The sequence below is a fragment of the Malaclemys terrapin genome, chromosome 17 (genome assembly GCF_027887155.1).
Source record: "Malaclemys terrapin pileata isolate rMalTer1 chromosome 17, rMalTer1.hap1, whole genome shotgun sequence".
NCBI classification, from domain to species: Eukaryota; Metazoa; Chordata; order Testudines; family Emydidae; genus Malaclemys; species Malaclemys terrapin.
Window position 1 is genome coordinate 18,268,987 of NC_071521.1, and position 15,288 is coordinate 18,284,274.

The 15,288-nt window shown below is 48.0% G+C and overlaps 1 protein-coding gene across 2 annotated transcripts in view; it reads right to left on the minus strand.

Annotated features, from left to right (window-relative positions):
- STXBP1 (syntaxin binding protein 1) overlaps nt 1–7,674 on the minus strand; it is a 63,829-nt gene extending 56,155 nt beyond the window's left edge. For both annotated transcript variants that reach the window (XM_054007564.1, XM_054007563.1), the window contains exon 1: nt 7,499–7,674. In XM_054007564.1, the coding sequence (XP_053863539.1) occupies nt 7,499–7,535 (37 nt within the window). In that variant the 5' untranslated portion in view covers nt 7,536–7,674. The remainder of the gene's footprint in view (nt 1–7,498) is intronic.
- Between the last annotated feature and the right edge of the window lie 7,614 nt (nt 7,675–15,288).

The window sequence follows — 15,288 nt, forward strand, 5'->3', positions numbered from 1 at the left end:
AAGTGACTGACCGGATAATTTAAAAGTTAGCAATGAGGTGGCCTATAAGAAATAAAACTTGTTTGTCACCCCAGGAGGCAATGTATTTTCTTTATAACAGAGCAATGCAGAGCAATCTTTTATGGAGCCTTTCAAACGAGTACAGTTTGCTTGACATAGGGTCTGATCCTCCCGCCATTAGCATCAATGGCAAATCACCAGTTGACATTGATGGTGCAATAGTGGAACTGTAAGAAAAGTGGGCTAAAGACCTCACACAGGAGTAGCACTTCAGTGTAGACACTGCCTACACTGATGGGAAGGGTCCTCCAGTTGGCGTAGTTAATCCATTTCCCTGAGAAGCAGCAGGGCTGCCCAGAGGGGGAGGCAAGTGGGGCAATTTGCCCCGGGCCCCGTAAAGGCCCCCACAAGAATATAGTATTCTATAGTATTGCAACTTTTTTTTATGGAAGGGGCCCCCAAAATTGTTTGTCCCAGGCCCCCTGAATCCTCTGGGTGGCCCTGAGAAGCAGTACCTAAGGGGATTGAATAATTCTTCTGTCTATACCAGGAGTTAGGTTGGCTTAACACATCTCACAAGGGTGTGGATTTTTCACACCCCTGAGACATAGATATGCTAATGCAAGTTCCCAGTGTAGGGCAGAGCATGGGTGTAACCAAAGGCAGAATTTGCTTCAATATGTCGAATTTTACATCTACAGATGTGCTACTCATGTGATCATGCTACAGAAATAGCCTGAAGCCCATACGGAAATTAATGGCATGTAAATACATTGCCAATGGGAATTGTAAACCAATGTGCATATTTCATAGAACTGGTAACATAAGAGCAACCTGATTGGCTGATGAAGAATATGACTGGGAGGGTACTCCCAGTTTAGCTACCCAACACTGGCTGTTAACCAATGCGAAAGACTCACTAGGCAAATGTGTAGCAACACACTTCAGAAGAGCAGTAACACACTTCAAGATGAGCAGCAACAAGGGATACCTGTTCTCAGCTGGCTGAAGGTACTTGGCCTTCAGCCTCAGGTCTTACCCACACGGTCACTGGTTCTTTATATCCCGTGTAACATGCATATCTTGTGATGTGATACAGCTCCCACTTTTCAGATACAGCTATCTGAGAGGTGGCTCCCCATTATTGTAGTATCTGAACACCCCATCGTCACTACTGTATTTATCCTCACTACACCCCTGCCAGGCAGGGCAGTGCTGTTATCCCCATTGTACAGATGGGGAACTGAGGCAGAGAGAGACTAGTGACTGTAACACTAAGCCCCTCTGATTCACACCCTACACGCTATTGTAGTAATCTTTGTACAAAACACACCTTGTGAGGTATCATTGGAAATCACTCCCTGATCATTAATATTCTTGTTCGATGTACGTAAGCAATGGGTATTGAGAGTTATGGATATGTGCTAGAATGATGACTCAAGTGTGTTTAACCCAGGCGAGTTGGTAAACGGATCTGCCTTAGACAAAGGAACATGTTTTCCCCCACTGAGAGTTATTTCCAAAGCACTTTGAAAGACAACGAGAATGTATTTACATATCATGTAAACAGTCCCGTCAAGCTAACCTCACGATGGCAGCTGTCTGTCTGTCTCCAATGAAATTAAGCAAGGTGTGACCAGAAACAATGGAAGCTCTCATTACATAGAAGATCAGCAGGAGGATGGGAAGCTCACAGGAAGAGAAAAAACTGCTTGAGGTCATCCTGCCTCTTGACATAAAATCATTGAACTTTGGAAGATATAAGCAAGGACAGAAACCATCTTTGGCATCCAACACTAGCCAGATACAATGGAACAGAGCTCTTGCAAGCCAAGAAAGATGGGTCCTTCAATCAATGGGGGGGTTAAAGTCTCTGGAAACTGAATATAGGTGAGAAACCATCTTTCATCAAGCCTGTACCTTGTTAGATTAAGTTTTAGAGTTTTAGATTCGTGTTATCATTTTTATTTGTTTGTAATCCTTTCTAACGTCATTCCTTTTACTTGGCATCACTTAACCTATGTCCTATATTTAATAATTTTGTTTTACTATTAATCTAAACCACTTGTGCTGTGTTGGAATTAAAGCGACTCTTAACTTCAGTTCATGTGGCGAGCTAGTGGGTTTTGTGTTTTTTAGAGGAACAAATGAACCTTATGATTTCTCTGCACTATCCAGGAGAGAGCTGCACATTGCAGAAATCCAGGACGTGGGAGTGTGTTGGGGTCATCTTGCCGGTTGTAACCAAGGCTTGTGCAAGCCAGAGTGTGACAGTGGTGCGTTGCTGGCAGGCTGCTAGTGTGTTTCTGGACCAGGGCTGTAGTTATACAAAGACACTCAGGGTACGACCTGCATCCTTGTTGCTGACGATGAATATCCCAGGCAGGGTGTTACAGTAGCAAAGCATTTGAGGCACCCAAGATTGCAGGGCAAGTGGGGACACAACCCCTCACTGGCCTGGATTGTCCCCCAAACCCCATCACAGTGACTTGCCCAAGGTCACACAGGACATCTGCAGCAGAGCAGGGAATTGAACCCTGGGAGGGGAAGTCTTATACATTAGAAAGAAATGTCAGGTTCCATTGTTGGAAGCTGTCACGCCAGCCATAATTTCCTTTGTTATATCTAATGTATTGGGGGAGGGGACGCTCAGACAAATGCAGAAGCTTTGCATTCAGTAACACCTCAGCTGTGATGCTTTAAGGGCTGGTTCTCCCCTGCCTTGCACCTTGGGTGGTCAACGAGCCTGTGCAAGTGGGTGATGAAGGCTAAGAAATCAGAATTCTCTATGCATGATGGTGGCAAGGGGCCACAGGCTCTCGCACAGGTATAAGGCCCAGATCCTCAAAGGTATTTAGGCACCTGCCTCCCACTGATTTCCGTGGACATTAGAAGCCTTGAGCATCGGGGCCTAAATAACTACCCAAGGGGCAAGGCCGTGAAGCCTCCGCCCATTCGACACTATTCAGGCCAGCTTTTCAAGAGGGCTCCGTTCCAGTGTACCCAGCTGCTGAGCGCTTTTAAAAATCTCTCCCAGGGCTGGCAGGCCTGGGCACTTGATCATCTGTGTGTCTATAAGAACAGTTTCTCGGATTGTGTAGATGTACGGGAGAGAAGGAGAGTGTGTGCGCGTGCCAAAAAAACAAATACGCAGCTAAGGTTTGTTAATTCTTCTAACAATCCCAACATGCGAGAGTTCGGCGTCCTACAGCACCATTAGCGTGAGCACCCTGGACCTCTTGTATATATTTGTGGCTTTCACTTGTCAATCATGAACAGTGATAAAGCCGGACATCTAACAAGGAAGCTTAAATAGGGGATGCTACATATGGGCAGCATGGTTGCAGGTACCTTGGTGGAGATTTCCCAAGCAACATAGGGGATTCTTCACACACGGCTTCCATTCATTCTAATAATAAAGGTGTCTAATATATTCCTTTGTAGTGTCTCTTTAAACAAAGGCTGTTGTAACAATGGTTTTGTTTCTGATACTTACAGGGCAAGGGTTTGTAAACTTCTCAAAGGCCCCTGAATAATTTTAAAAGGATCTAAATGCCCTAACTGTTTGCAAATTTCAGCCCTTGCCTTTGCATTTCCGGTGCGACACAAGGGTTCATTTCTTTGAAAAGAAACAATAATAATAAACAGGAAATTAAATTCAAAGAAGAGAAAGCGAATCCTTGGAGTGTGCATTCACTGAGGGCAATGGAGCTGGCATGGCGTTTACAGCCTGCTCTCCTTTAGCTGCACTGTTAACCCATAACCACTTCAGCAAGGCAGTGGGGCACCGTGTGGGAAACCTCTACAAAACCAGCAGAGGAACAGGCTGACAATCCCACCCAGTTGGCCTAAGAGAGGTGCAAAGAAGCAGACTGCCAACAAGCCAAGGGAGGAAGAAAATAGCCTTAGGACCTAGGACACAAAGGCCGAGATTGAAGTCAATGTGAGAGGCAGGCTGAGAGGTCCAGGGGACTGGGCAGAGGATGGGATGAGGCAGGAGGTGGGCAAAGCCTTCTAAGCAGTGAGGAAGCTCATGCTCCCCAATTCATCTGCTTGGCACCCCGACCCACTCCCTGCTTAGCACAGCCCCCTCTACTTGTTGGAAGGCCAACGTGGTTTAAAAATAATCACGCTAGCTCCACTGGGCGCCATGGTTGGCTTTTAAAAGATAGGGACAAACCTGGGTCAAACAGGGCAGCTGGCAAATATGGTAACTTTATCCCCCCCACCCCAAAAAAAAGGGTGGACAGGAGTTTCATAAAATGGTGATGGAAGGGGCTGGGAATCAGGGTTTAACCATTACTGGACTCAGATACGCTGGAGAGATTTTACTCAGAATTTACAAGATGCCTGGGGGCAGAGGCCAGACCTGCAAAGTTTCATTCAGGAATGTGAAATTTTTTTTTTCTTCCCCCTTCTGGGGGTGGAATTATGAGACTATTTTGCAACTGCATGGGCTGCACGGTGTTTGCTCTCAAACACAACCCCGGGTGGGTGGAGGGGGTGATGTGCTGGATGGAATGGCCCCAGAAAAGGGATCATCATGACACGAGTTGGCTGCGAATTCAGAGTCAAGTCCATAAAGTTATCACCAAGGGCTAGAGGGAAGCCAGGCCTGGTGCCTTTCTTTGAAGGGTGGGGCCATGTAAAAGGAGGAGCCATGGGAGGATGATGCTATGTTGCCTTCCCCACTTGAGAGGAAACCCCGTCTGTGCACAGGATCAGTGGGTGGGCTCGGGATCTGGACAACTGTTCTCCATGGCATCATCATCACCACCACCGCCAGAAAAACCTCCTGGACATCCCAGCCCACAATAATCTTCATAATCCGCATTACCTTGGACAGTGTGGGCAACTGCCCAGTGAACCCATGGGAGAAGGTGGGCAGGGCCACTGAGGAAGTCCTACAGGAACCATTGTGGTCAGGAGGCAAGGAGGCGGCACAGGACTTCCACGCAGAGAGCTGGGACCTATGGTCAGGGGATGAGCTCCACCTCCCAGACAGGACAATTCCAAGGAAATGGAGAGCAAACTCTCCCAAGGCCTTGATCCTACAATGAGAGCTCTCTGTAGGCAGAATCCCAAGCCCCAGTGAAGCCAACAGGGGTCAGAGTGCATGGACCTCTCTGGACGATCACAGTCCAAATGACCTGTATCCTATGCAGCATTTCCCTGCACAGGGAGAGAATCTAGCGCTAGTCTTATAGATACCCAGACTAATCTTATATTAGAGGGATACCCACCTACTGGTTCTTTTACAGATTACAAAAGCTCTTTTAAGGGAAGAACAGCGCAGTTTGTTATAAAAAACTTGAAGCATAGAGTTTTGCCTTCAGTCAGATGCCCATCACAGAGGTTAGAACAAGAAAGTGTGTGCGACATGGGATGGCTAATATTGTATTCAAGCAAAGAAAGAAAATATGTAAAAAGTCAACATCTTTAGCTTCCAGCTACTGGTCTTTGTTCAAGGAATGGAAGGTACAGAAGATACATTTAGATTGTGGCCTTTGGGAGTTTTGACTGAGGAAGGAGGGTCGGCTGAGACCTTTAGTTTTTCCAAGGAATGCTGTTGAGGAATGCAGTGATACATTGTGCATCACGTCGGTTTCATAACCTACTTTTCACACGCTAGAGAGTGAAAGAGGACAATCTAGTGCTAGAGAATTAAATGCAGCACAATATTTTAAATTCCACCTCACCCCCCCTCCAGGATTATCTTGCAGCAGCTGAACCAAAGGGATTTTTTTTTTTTTCCGCTGACCGAGCCTGCCGATGAGCTGTAGGTTTTTGGAAAACGAAAGCAGAGCGAGACTGGTGCAGAGCTGCCTATTAGCTCTCTGGGCAGGTGATTTCTTGGAACAAAGCAGGACATAAATCTAATGGGATGATCCCATGAAACAGTCACACCACCGCACTTCAGCCACACCATCTGCAGACTGGAGCCAATGCTGTGGTGTGGAGGATTGTTAAATAAGACCCTGCCTGCTTAAGGCACAAAGCTCCAGGAGCGCTTTCTCCGTATCCAGAGCTATTAGAATCTACATGTAAATTCTCCCATTCCCCCCGCTAAGCAAAAATAAAAAAAATTAAACAATGAATTTTTAAGGCGACATTTTGCCTGGTTTCCATTTAAACAAACAATACAAGGTTAATTAATTTCAAGAGAGCGAAGAATGTATAGGATTCATGGCAGAGGGTACTCAGAGGAAGTTGTCACCATTTTATACCATTTTTTTGTCATTAGTTGTTTAGGCATAAAAGTTTCTCGGTTTAATTATTATGGCATGAGGAACGGGCACTCTGTACAGGAACTCCCCACCTGCATAAGCGCTAAAAATAAGAACCCCCTATTTAGATACTAAAAATAACATCATGGGGGGGGGGGGAGAATCTAAGAGATTTTTTTTTTCTCCCCAAATCTAGAGAAGATCATCATCTGTGAGCCAAAAATAGCACCTTGGATTCATACATAAGAGCTTAAGTTCCCCCCACCACCACCACACACACACACACACACACACACACACACACACCCCAGAGCAACCGCACAAAGAAATACCCTGGTTGCCAAAGCCCCTAGCCCAAAGCCAAGAGAAGATTCAGCCTTTATTTGAACCATTTCTTTGGGTAGCTGGAACAGCCACCCCCCTCCTCCGGGGAATGCTCCTGCTGGGAAGGGAAGGGAGGGCTGGGCGCTGCTTGCATGGTGTTATTTGATGTTTTGGGGTGGGAGGGGGGAGTCCAGGCGGCTTTGCCCTGACACTGCAGGATCTGGTGTAGCAACAAGGGCTTTCTCTGCCTGCGCAAAATAACGCAGCCGATTTTGGCGAACGAGCCTGGAATTTTGTATCTATTTATTATTGGCCCAGGCAGGGATCACCTCCTCCTCCCCCCTCCCATGCCCGGAGGCTCTCGGGAATCAGCGGGGATGTATTTATTAATGATTGTTTATTAGGATCATCATGCCTCTTATTATGTATTGGCATCATCAGGCGACCGCTGCCCGCTGGACAAAGCCACGAGGACCCGGAGCCTGGGGAAATGGAAAGGGAAAGCCAGTTGATCCCTCTCCCCCCCCCCCCCCCAGCACTGCAGAAAAATCCCAACAGCCCCCCTCCCTCAATCAAACAACGGTAGCACCCCCATTTCCCCATGTATGTCTCCGGTTCCCTCTCCTCTGATTCCCCTGCCCCCTTTCCCTCCCCCCACCCCCCAGCTGGGCGTTGATCCTGCCGGCAAGGGTCCGGATTGCGCATCTGCAATTCCACACATCCCCCCCCCTTTCTATTTTCTCCAGCAAAAGATTACCAAGACTCTAGTCCATTTCCCCATCAGATCCTGCCCCCCCCCCGCAACACACACTCCCACGTCCAAACAGAGTTCATCTAATCTCCCAGATTCCCCCCCCCCACGCCCCAGATCCAGCCTCCCCCCGCACAGCCCAGGGAGGGGAGAGATCAAAGGGGGAAACAGATCAACACGAGAAGCATCCTCTTACTTTCTCCAACCACAGCCTTGAGCCCAAGGGGTGCCATGCTGCCCTGGTGCCTTTGCGGGGGTGTGTGTGGGGGGGGTGTCTCCCCCTTTTCCTGCTGCTCTCCGGTTTGTAAAAATCCTCTCGCCCTCGCCGTGGCTTTGCTCTCAGCTGACTGCGAAGGAGGGGGAGACCGGGAAGCTGAAGATGGGGAGGGGGGGGTGATGATGATGATGATGATGCTGGGGAAGGGGAGGTGATGGTGCTCCAGGACGTCACCGCTGTGCAGACCAATCGCCTAGGCGGGTTGGTGCATCCATCACTGGGCTGCAGGACAGCCCACTGGCCATCTGGGCTAGGGAGGAGGAGCAGCGGGCTCCAGGCAGGGCTGAAGGATGGGCGATGATGATGATGATGCAGCACACAGCAGGGCACTGGAGCAGAGAGAGGGGGAAAGATGTCTGTCTAGGAACAACCTAGCATCAGCCGCAGTGCTAGCCCTCCCCGCCACTCACCAGGGCTGGACACACCAGGGTCAGGCTGGGGATGAAGATCTTGGGTCAAATTCCTCCCTGGGCAAACCCTCCTATAGGGACTGGCCTTACACCATGGCTGGATTTGCAGCCTGGTCAAAAAGCATTGCTTGATTCAAACCAGCCCCTGTACTTTTACAACCAGCCGCTCTCCCCCGGCCCCTGTAGTTACTTATTTATTACTTAACCTTGCATTATTTATTGAAATGGAAACCTTGCAAAATGTAGCTTTGAGAATTCCATGTGTAACTGTAATTTTTGGTGTGTATCTGTGGGGGGGGGAGGGGAATGGGAGAAAGAAATGTAGGTTTGACTAGCTCTGGGTAGAGAGAGCATTACTGTATTTATTCCCAGGCTGCATATAAACCAACTCATGTGAATGATTTTTAGATCTATAGGCATAGAGGTTAGTGGCAAAAGGCAGCCCTGGACTTTGCCCCTCATGGCATCCCAGAGCTGCAATTTGTTTTTCTCTCAGAGAAAACGAAAGGGACCAGAGGAAAAAATCCAGCGAGACAGAGGAGAATCTAGCTCAGGGAGCCAGGGCTTCCTCCCAGACTGTAGGGACAAGGCCCTCCAGAAACGGTCCCCAGCCCAAAGACATCTAGGGTAGGGTCTCCCTCATCCATACATAACAGGGTCACGGGGGTGTAAGCTGACCTGGAGAAGATCTACACAGTGGAGCCATTCCAAGAACTTCCCCCAAAGTGCCTGGTCCTGGATTTTAGACACATAAATTGGTTAGCAAATAAAGCACCGGACAGAGTCAGGAGTGGACCTGCTGTGTAATCTTGGGTAAGTCACTTCAGTGTTTTATGTCTGTTTCCCTCCCCTTTGTCTGGTCTATGACGATTGTAAGCTCCTTGGGGCAGGGACTGGATTTCCCTGAGTGTTTGTACAGCACCCACCACAGTGGGGCCCTGGATTTATCTGGGGCCTCTAGGTCCTGCTGCTGTTGTTTTGTTGGTTCTTATTTTATTTGTGTTCCTGTACATACCACTAGCAAAGAAGGGGAGCTTAGAGTCCAGCACGGCATGTGGGTGGGCGCCCGTGCTCATGCAGACCCCAATTGGGGCACCGTGCAAGTAAAGGGGGTGAACCCATGCTCAGCCCATTGCAGGATGGGGGCCAAAGTCAGAATGCAACAGGTGGACAAGACAGACAACCAGTGGGAAGGAGGGAATCGGGAAGATGGCTTCACAATTAAACGAACAGAGTTTAGCACAAAGATGGAACTCTTCCCAACTCTGGATGTGTTCTAGGATTCCTAAACTGCACCTGTATCTATGCCCCATGCGTCGTGCCGTGGTTTTATTATTATTTGTGACGGATTTGGACTTGCTCTGCAATAACTTACGCATACTGCCTGTTGAGCCGGTCATTGGTAAGCTGGTTACATGGTGATTCTATCGGGGTGCTACTTGATGAATATATGGGTTAAGTTTAAATAGGGGACAGTTGGGAAAAACAAGCAGGAGGGGAAAGAATGGCTCAAGATAAGCCACTTCTCCGTGAACATTTCAGAGCTGGTGAGAGATCAGGCCAAGCCAGGAAAAGGCTCGGGAACGCAGGAAATCAAAAGCAATCTGGCAGGTGTAAAAGGGAACATGTTCTCAAGAGGGAAGGGGGTGTTTTGAGGAGACAGGCTGTGCCCACGGTCTGCCTAGGTTACTGGCAGGGGAAGGTGATCGGTATAGACCATTGCTTCAAAATCCTTTTTCTCTCATTTTCTTTTGTTACCATAAACAATGCTTTGGTTTAAGAAGGCCGTCTGGTCGCTGTGTTCGTGACTGATTCCTGAAGGGAGGAATTGCATGGGCTGAATTCGGACAGACGTGTCGGCTGACCCACGGGGGGCTGTAGCCCAGGGCTGGGTCTCTGAGTTGGAGAACTGCAGTGTTTCACCCCAGGAGAGGTAAAGGCCTGACACTTGAGGGGACACACTCAGCAAGAGGACAGCAGAGCAGCTAGGCCTGGAACGGTGACATTCTTTATCATTTGGATTGTGGTACTGTCGAGGAGGCCCAGTCAGGGCCCCTGTTGTGCTAGGTGCTGTACAAACCCAAGACAGAGACCCTTTCCTTGCTAGCTCTTATTTACAAAAGAATGTACAGTTAAGGGCTGTATGCCCCTTGGTTCTTCGTTGATCTCCCAGCTGTTACTTGAATACAAGCTCATTATTGTTGTTGGTTGTTATTCGCAGGATTGCCTCGCCCAGGGTCAGGTCCCCATTGTGCTGGGAGTGGCATGAACCCAAAATAAAAAGTAACCCATGCCCAAGGAGCCTACCGGATAAGACGCCCAGCCTGCAAGCTGAGCCCCCGTATGACTTCCATTAACTTCATTTTGGATAGCGGAGAGAGCATTGAACTGGGAGTCAGGAGAACCTGGGTTCTGTTGCCAGCTTTGCCAGTTGCCTGCTGGGTAACCTTGGGCAAGTCACTTCCCCACTCTGTGCCTCAGTTTCCCCATCTGTAAAATGGGGACAATGATCCTGACCTCCTTTGTGATGGGCTTTGTGATCTGCTGATGGAATGGACTATGTAAGAGCCAGGTATTCTTCATCTGTGTTCTTATAACATGCCCATAGTAAATGAGTGCCTCACTCTAATAATTAACAGTAGAATTCTGCCAGCGGTAATGTGGAGACAGTGGTGGAGGAAGATTTGATTTACGTCAAATGAAAAACAAAGGAATGCGATGCTGCTTTTGGCCAGTTAAGATCACCAAAAGCCAGGCCATGTCAACGTGATGGTTCCAAGAGCCCAGTTAACATGGCCAGAGGGCAGTGCGGTATGGAGAGTAATATACTGAGCTGCGTATTGCACCAGAAATACAGGGAGAGTAAATGCTGCTTACATGCATTGGGGTCGAGGTCATGCTACAGGAACTGGCTCTTTGGTGTTGTCCTTTGTGATTAGGGGCCCGATCCTGTTCCTGTTGAACTCCACGCGTAGCCGGCAGAGCCCTTGGGCACGTGCTAAATGTTAATTATGGGAGTAGGTCCTGTTAACGTCAAAGTGAAGTGGGAGCTGGATGAGGACCTAGGAATTTTGCTTCAATGGAACCTTCAGATCCTAAACCCTCCATGGCGGGGTCATGGGCCTGATTCTGCCCCATATTATGCATGTAGACGGGTCTGAGCCAAAGCCCATTGAAGCCTTTCTGTTGACTCCAGTGGGCTCAGGATTTGGTCCTAAATCAGGAGTGTGATGTTGCGCTCCATACGTTTTATGGGCATATGCTAATGAGTGTAAATAGAATGTAACTGGAATATGCTTTATGCAAAAGGTCTCTTGTAAGGTATTATTACAGAGCTTATAATCTACTGAGTGTGGTCATCCTATTTGTATGAATGTATCATTCTTGTATCTCAAACTAGGAATATGTAGCATAACTCTGAGGTCCTATTGTAATTATGCAAAGTGTGGGCCATTAATGGTGGTTTAAAATCTTGATGGCTCCCACTGACTAGAACAATTGGTTGTAGATGGCTCTGTTTACTTGTAAGCCTTCCTGTATAGTGGGTAATGAAGTCTCACAGGACATGTAAACATGTCACATGATACTGGAATCCATCTTAAACCTGGTACTTTTCCATTAGAAGGAGGGGTGGGAACCCAGAGAGACAAAGGATTCCAGCCTTGTGCCAAAGATATAAAAGGGGGTGGAACAGAACAAAGGGGGCTGCCAGTCATGAGAAATCCCTGAGTTACCACCTGAGCTGGAACTAACAAGGGCTGTACCAGGGGAAAGGATTGGGCCCAGACTAGGAAGGAGTCAAGTCTGTGAAAGAAGCTTATTGGTGGGGTGAGATTTACCTGTATTCAGTTTCTCAATGTATTAGGCTTAGACTTGCGTGTTTTGTTTTATTTTGTTTGGTAATTTACTTTGTTCTGTCTGTTATTACTTGAAACCACTTAAATCCTACATTTTATAATTAATACACAAAAGTGATTTTATTAAGTAACCCAGAGTAAGTGAATAATACCTGGGGGAGCAAACGGCTGTGCATCTCTCTATCAGTGTTATAGAGGGCAGACAATTTGAGTTTACCCTGTATAAGCTTTATACAGAGTAAAACAGATTTATTTTGGGTTTGGATCCCATTGGGGTCTGGGTGCTGGCGACAGGAGTACTTGCTGAGCTGTTTTCAGCTAAGTCTGCAGCTTTGGGGGCGTGGTTCAGACCCTGGGTCTGTGTTGCAGCAGGCTAGCGTGTCTGGCTCGACAAGGCAGGGTTCTGAAGTCCCAAGCTGGCAGGGAAAATGGGCTCAGAGGTAGTCTCAGCACATCAGCTGACAGTCCCAAGGGGGTCTCTGTGACCGAACCCGTCACAAGGAGTGAATGGAATAACACTTGAGTGCAAAGTCGTTCTGAGCGCCGATCAGATCAGGTGCATTGTAGAGGTCTGCAAGGTGTCCTGCACAGCTGTCTACACAAAAGAGAATGATTATTGCTCCTATTGGGACATGACTGCTAGTGAACAATTATTAAAAGCTTGTTGTCCCTCCCGGTACGGTTAACCATTACCCTCTGTTCCCAGCTGTTTCCCTTAAAGAGGTGTCCACTAGGAATGCTCCATAGGTTGAGCCCCTGAAATAACTGATCGCTTTTGAAAAGCCTGGCCTCTGTTTTGTAACTCAACCTGCAGAAGCTTTTGGGGCCAAGGCTGGGTATCCTTTTCAGAGGTAGGAAATTCAAGTGAATTGGGCGAAGTTTAGCTTTAATGGAAGTTCAGGAACATTAAGCCAGGAGATGACACTGAGTAAGCTTCCCCCAGTATATTGATACAACCCAGTTTCAGTGGGAAACTCACCCGGCTCCTTCAAACTGGGGCCTCTCCTGAACTGCCTGGACTGTGGGTTTGCCACAACCACAGCATTGCTAACCGTAAGCATTCAAAAATCATGAGTCAGGCTCAAAAAACGATGAGATTAGCTTAAATCGTAAAATAACAAAAAAAAAATAAGTTTGGGTTCTCTTCATATGCCCTTTGATCTGGACCAATCAGGAGGGCTAGAAACTTTTAAAACATGCTGGAGTCTCACCTAATCACCTGACTCCAGGAGCTGGGGCTTTAAAACAAAGACCAACTATTGTGAAACTTGTGACAACGTAATGGGGGTTGGCGCTGTTGCGAACTCCCTTTCCTTTCTCATGACCCTGACCCTGTTTTTACTCTTGCAATGTGGTCACAGTACAGAAGAGATGGGAACCGCTCACCTGGGCTACATGCACGACGACTCTGGCATCTGAACGAATGTCCATTAGGGTCAAGATTAAAGACTGGGACCCAGCACTCAGGCAAAAACCCCTAGTGATTTCAATGGGAGTTTTGCTAGAATAAAGACGGCAAAATCTGGTCCCACGTTTCCCCACATGCCTTCACGGGGGACCTCAGCCAAAGTGTAACCCAGCTGTGCAGTGGTGAAGGAATGCTAGGGCAGTGATGTGCAGTGTGCTCCCTGTCCCAGCATGCTTTGCCCTGGTGACTTGCGTGTGTGCTAGCTGGCTTTGTTCACAAGCCAGCTTCTCAAACGAAATCGGACCTGTCGGTTAAATCTCAAACTGCAGATTCAGCCAGATGAGATTCGGTTCAAAATATCTGATACCTCCCTTGCCAGAAACAATCTGTGCTGAGCTAGCAAACAGTCACAGAGTAACTAGGGCAGCACAGAACCAGCTCTTCATAGAATATCAGGGTAGGAAGGGACCTCAGGAGGTCATCTAGTCCAACCCTCTGCTCAAAGCAGGACCAATCCCCAGACAGATTTTTGCCCTAGATCCCTAAATGGCCCCCTCAAGGATTAAGCTTACAACCCTGGGTTTAACAAGCCAATGCTCAAACCACAGAGCTATCCCTCCCCCCCAGTGCCACTGGCTGATTAACACCAGCTGAGGGGCTGGCCCTCAATATCTCAGTTCACTTGACTGTTAACAGGGGCGTCTTCATCCACATCGGCTTTTGGAGCCTGTGGAAACTACAGCTGAGGGGAGCCCCTGAAACAAGGGGCTGAGGTTTCCACTCAAACGCTTTGGCGCTGGGAATCGGTGCCACCCAGAGGTGACGTTTCCCCCTGTGCAGAGTGGCTGGAGTTGGCTGGGGAATGGAATTGGTGTTCTATGGGAAATACCAGCCCTTGGGGAATTCCTGTGTCCCAAATCAGCACATAAAGTTGAAGTTTCAAATTTTACTGCGCAATAAAAACTCTGCACTATTTCATCCAAACATCCAAATGACCTTACTGAGATGTTTCGCTTTGACTTTGATTTCAACTTTTGTTAATATCAGCGGATATAATAGTAAGTGAAATTGAACTAAACGATTTTGATAATTTCCCACTGAAAACATCAACAAAATCGATAAGTTCTCGCAAGCCATTCCAATCTTGTGGAGTCAGCATTTTCCAAACAAAAATGGCTCCATCAGAAAATGGTTGACCAGCTGTCAGAGGGATGGCAGGCACCAGTCCATGCATCAGTTAAGTCCCTAACACATATGTGAGTCTTCCGTGGTGGATAGAGGCCCTCTGCTCAGGTGTGCGTTTTGCCCTGTGCGCTTTGATGGGTGTTCTCCTAGACTTTAAGGTCAGAAGGGACCATTATGATCATCTAGTCTGACGTCCTGCACAATTCAGGCCACAGAATCACACCCACCCACTCCTGTATCAACCCCCTAACCTATGTCTGAGCTATTGAAGTCCTCAAATCGTGGTTTAAAGACTTCAAGGTGCAGAGAATCCTCCAGCAAGTGACCCAGGCCCCACGCTGCAGAGGAAGGTGAAAACCCCCCAGGGTCTCTGCCAATCTGCCCTGGAGGAAAATTCCTCCTGACCCCAAATATGGCGATCAGCTAAACCATTCACCAGCCAGCACCCAGGAAAGAATTCTCTGTAGAAACTCAGATCCCACCCCATCTAACATCCCATCACAGGCCATTGGGCATATTTACCGCTAGTAGTCAAAGATCAATTAAGCGAAGCCTCTTTTAGGCTGAACGGGTGGGCGCGTTCTAAGGGCGAGGGAGAGAGACGAGCTTGGAGGGATAAAAGCATCACCCAAGGGGGGGACCTAAACATAACTGAAGAACCCAAAGTCCTGAAGCCGATGAGGGCCCCAGCGCACTTAGCTGCAACCTGTGCTGAGTGTTGGACAGCGGAGGATAGCCCACCTTCCGCAATGTTAGAAATGAACGGTTGCTGCATTAAGGGGGGCGAGGGGAGGTGGAATGGCCCTGGCTTTCCTGAGCCCCCATCTGTATTTGCAAATGGCTATTTCT